The sequence below is a fragment of the Gekko japonicus genome, unplaced genomic scaffold (assembly GCF_001447785.1).
Source record: "Gekko japonicus isolate JY-2015 unplaced genomic scaffold, Gekko_japonicus_V1.1 scaffold2783, whole genome shotgun sequence".
In the NCBI taxonomy this organism is placed as follows: Eukaryota; Metazoa; Chordata; class Lepidosauria; order Squamata; family Gekkonidae; genus Gekko; species Gekko japonicus.
The window spans coordinates 149,085-152,862 of record NW_015161487.1 but is presented as its reverse complement, the minus strand read 5'-3'; the positions used below and the strand labels follow the sequence as shown (position 1 = coordinate 152,862).

The 3,778-nt window shown below is 56.6% G+C and overlaps 1 protein-coding gene across 1 annotated transcript in view; it reads right to left on the bottom strand.

Moving 5' to 3' along the window:
* Positions 1-3,778, bottom strand: part of PPP1R12C (protein phosphatase 1 regulatory subunit 12C) — a 39,747-nt gene that overhangs the window by 5,724 nt on the left and 30,245 nt on the right. Inside the window, 3 exon segments of the mRNA XM_015429168.1 lie at positions 371-532; positions 730-820; positions 1,401-1,508. Coding sequence (XP_015284654.1) covers positions 371-532; positions 730-820; positions 1,401-1,508 — 361 coding nt within the window.

Below are 3,778 nucleotides of genomic sequence, written 5' to 3'. Positions count from 1 at the left end.
CTCTTCCTTGCACTTTGTTCTTCCACCGATTCAAAAAGGCCATCTTTGGAAGGCAAACTAAGGCTCGGAGTGACTGGTGGGGGCTGGTTGGGATAGACGGGCGCCACTTTACCACAGTGAGATGTACGGACTACACCAGACTCTCACTTGCTCCAGTGCTAGGAACTGCATACAAAGGATCCACACACAACATGGACGATCCCTTCCCTGCCCAACCACAAAGAGTGAGAAGAGGCCCCCAGGTTGACGCTAACTGTCCCACTAGATCGGGCTGTGGTGTCCGAATCTACCAGATTCATCCTGGCCTCGGGCCTGCCCTGTGGAGCTCCTAGCGCCATGAGAGGCCCGGCCCCCATCCTCGCCCGCCCACCTGCCCACGTCCTGCCACCTCTACCGTGGCCTCTTGGGGCTGCTGCTCTCCATCTTTTTCCAGCTTCTCGTCCTCTTTGCTTCTCTGCTCCGAGGCCGCTCTGGAGTCCCCAGCCCGGCTCATGGTCTTCTCAGCCTCCTTTAGATCGGTGAGAGTAACTCCCTTGAAGCAAGCAGGGGGGGGCAGGAGGAAACAGAAGGTGAGCGAAGGGGCTGCTGCAGGAACGGAGCCCTACAGATCGCCAAGCTATGTGGGGCCCCGCCCCCCAAGTGCCGGAGGGTGGCATTAGCACCACTCAGTGGCGCGATCCTAGCTCCCTGCCTGCTTGTGGAACCGCACTCTCTGGAGCCCGCCTGTACCTGCGTGGAACGCCTGGACTGCCTCATGAGCCTGGAGCGGGCCTTCCTTTGGGACTCCGACTCTTCATCCCGCACGGGCGTCTGGTAGGACCTGCACAGAAGACAAGCAGCTCGGGGACCACGGAAAAGGCTCTTCCCTTCGGACCCTCCGAGCCCCACTGAGCCTCCACTCCCGGTGGCCGCTTAGGAAGCCCTCAGTGCCCTCTCCGTCACCCCTAGACAGCTCAAGGCGCCTGCCCCCCCCCACCACACATCACCCTCCTTGCCATCACGGCACAGACGCGGTGCTGTGTACTCGAGGTGGGATGGGAGCAACAGCCGTGACCCCTCCTCTGATGCCCTTTGTCCAACCGCAGAGGGAAGGAGAGGCCAGCAGGGGGCGGCAACACGCAGATAGAAAAGCATCTCTGGCAGGAGTCGATTAGTGGTGCTTCAAGCACAGAAGTAGCCGAGAACGGCCGTCGCTGCAAGGGTTTCTCTCTGACACCAAGACACTGCAAGGGTTTCTCTCTCTCTCTACCGGGCAAAGATCACGCTCGCAGAAGTTCACAGGCTGAAGCGCAAGAGCTCAAACTCCGAGGCGGCCCCCCTCGTCCCGTCCCGAGAGGCGGCCTTCCGCTCAGGGTCCCTCGCTTTCTACACTCCCTGCCCTTGCCCACACCGACCCTCACCTTCGGCGGTCCCGGGGATCCGTGCTAGAGCTGATGGCAGCGGAAGAGGGGGGCAGGTGCGGGGCAAGGGCGGTATCTATCTTCATCTGAAGGCCACCTTCTAAGTTTCTGCGGGGGGGGGGAGCGAGGAGAGAGAGGGAGAGAAAGACAGAGAGACAGAAGGAACGCGCGGGAGTGTATTTAGAGGGGGCCCGGTGCAGACTCCTGACAAAGCTCCCCCCCCTCCCGGGTAAGACATTTCACTTTCAGAGACCTCCCCGTTGCCCCAGCCCCCCTGGTGCCTGTGCTTTAATCCAGGGCCCAAACGTTGTGCCAAGCTCCGCCCCTTCGTTCAGAGACAGAAACGTCCCGTCCCCCCTGCACGGCCGCACACTTGGTTCAGTCGGCCAGAACCTATTTCAGCCTTTCATCCATTTGGAAACAAGGCTCTAAAACGCTCGAAAAATCCATGTTCGGCCTCTTCAATTCCATGCACTCATTAAGCCCATTTTACTGATGGAAAACGGACCTCGCTGCACTCCTGAGCCCACCCACCCCCAGCCCATAAAGCCAAGCAGAGATTCAAACCCGGGATGCCTGCGTCCGGGTTCCTCCACCGGGCTATACGGTCTCCTCCATTCGCACACTTTCAATAATAAACAAGGAGGAAAGCGCCATACAGACGCTCAGGCTGGCAAAGGGCTCTCAGCCGATTTGCAGGCACTGCCTTGGCACTGCCTCGGTCATCTTGACACCAGCCTTGCAAGGTAGGCAAGTCTCGCGAAATCTGATCGTATAGATGTGGGGAGGGGCCGGAGAGAGAGGACGGCCTTCTTAAGACCACCACCGATGTCCCCTAAATGGGAACAAGGTGCTTCAGGCATCTTCCCGACTGCCGTATGGCACAGTTCCATCCCACCTTTTGGCTTCTATAAGATTCTCAGGTGGCTAATGCACAGCTGCAAAAACAGACCAAACAATAAAACCAGCAAAAAAGACTCGCACGACACACCAAACGGATCTAACAAGCACAAGACAGCCAAGCAAAAATGCAGCCAGGGAAAACCACCGCAGGAGTCGTCAGCCTCCGAGGAGTGAGAGAAAAACAATGAAGCGAAGCCAACAGCGGCAAATACCTGGGGAAGCCCAAATGCTCCGGGCCTGATGGCAAAAAACCATCAGGGAGGGTGCAAACTGGGTGGACCTGGGGAGGGAGTGCCACAGTTTTAGTGCCACGGGCGAAAAGAGCCTCTCCCACGTGGCTGCCCGTCAGAGCTACAGTGGGAGGGGCACACGGAGAAGGGCCTGAGAGGCAGCTGGTAGTGGGCTGATTTATGCGGCGATTGGTGGACCTTTCAGCACCTCGGATCCAGACCACGTAGTGCGCATGGGGTCACGGCGCATGGAGCCCGGGAGCAAACTGGCAGCCAACAGGGCCAACCCAGAGTTGGCACCGTCCACTCCATCTGGGCGGCCATGTTCTCCACCGGCCGCGGTTTCTGGATGCTCTTCAAAGGCAGCTCTTATACAGCGTGTCGTTACCGCTAACGAGCCTGGATGCAACGAGGGCATAGGCGAGTGTTGCTAGAGGATTCCCTCCTTGCTAAGGCCGCCCCTGGGAAAAGGCATTGCAAGCTACTGGGGCTGAAGTGCTGGGTTCTAAGGGGGAGCTGCAATCTGGTCCAGCCCGGACCCTGCGCCGGTTTCTTGTCATACGGCACCCGGCCGTTCCCCTGAGAAGGCCGGGGAGGCCACTGAGGGGAGTCAGTAATTTTATTTTATTAAAAGATAAGTTAAGTATACATAAATAAACCCATTCTGTCTCAACATTACTGTGTAAACTTTAATACAAACTGTGAGTGCAGATAAATATATCACAATGCCGTCTATTAACTTGTCAGCAGGATCTTCGTATGACCATATCCGTGTCACTTTCTCGTGATTTTCCAATTATTCTAAGATTGCTATAATAGTCACGTATAATCTGGATATATTTTAGAAGGACCGCAATAGTATTTTGTGAGAGTGCTCAGAGTCAGGCAGGCCTGGGGTTGGCAAACGGATTGCTTACAAACAAAGACAAGCTCTACAGACATTTGGGGAAACCAACCTTTAAAAAAATGTTTTAGGCTGACTGAAATTCCTCCCCCCTAACATGCACGAGGGGTGCTGAGGGGAGTGACTGCTGCACAAGGCGAGATACAAACTGAAAACGAATGGCTCGGACAAAGAGATGCAGTACGTGGACTTTACAGCTGCTGGAAATGGGGTGGCTCTCTTCATCATGGGGGGGGGGGGAGAGACTGTTAGGGAAGGGTTAACCTTCCTGATTCGATGGGCTTTAATCTGTTCCCTACGAGAAGGGCGAGGGAGCAGCAGTGCCGGGGGGGGGGGGGGGG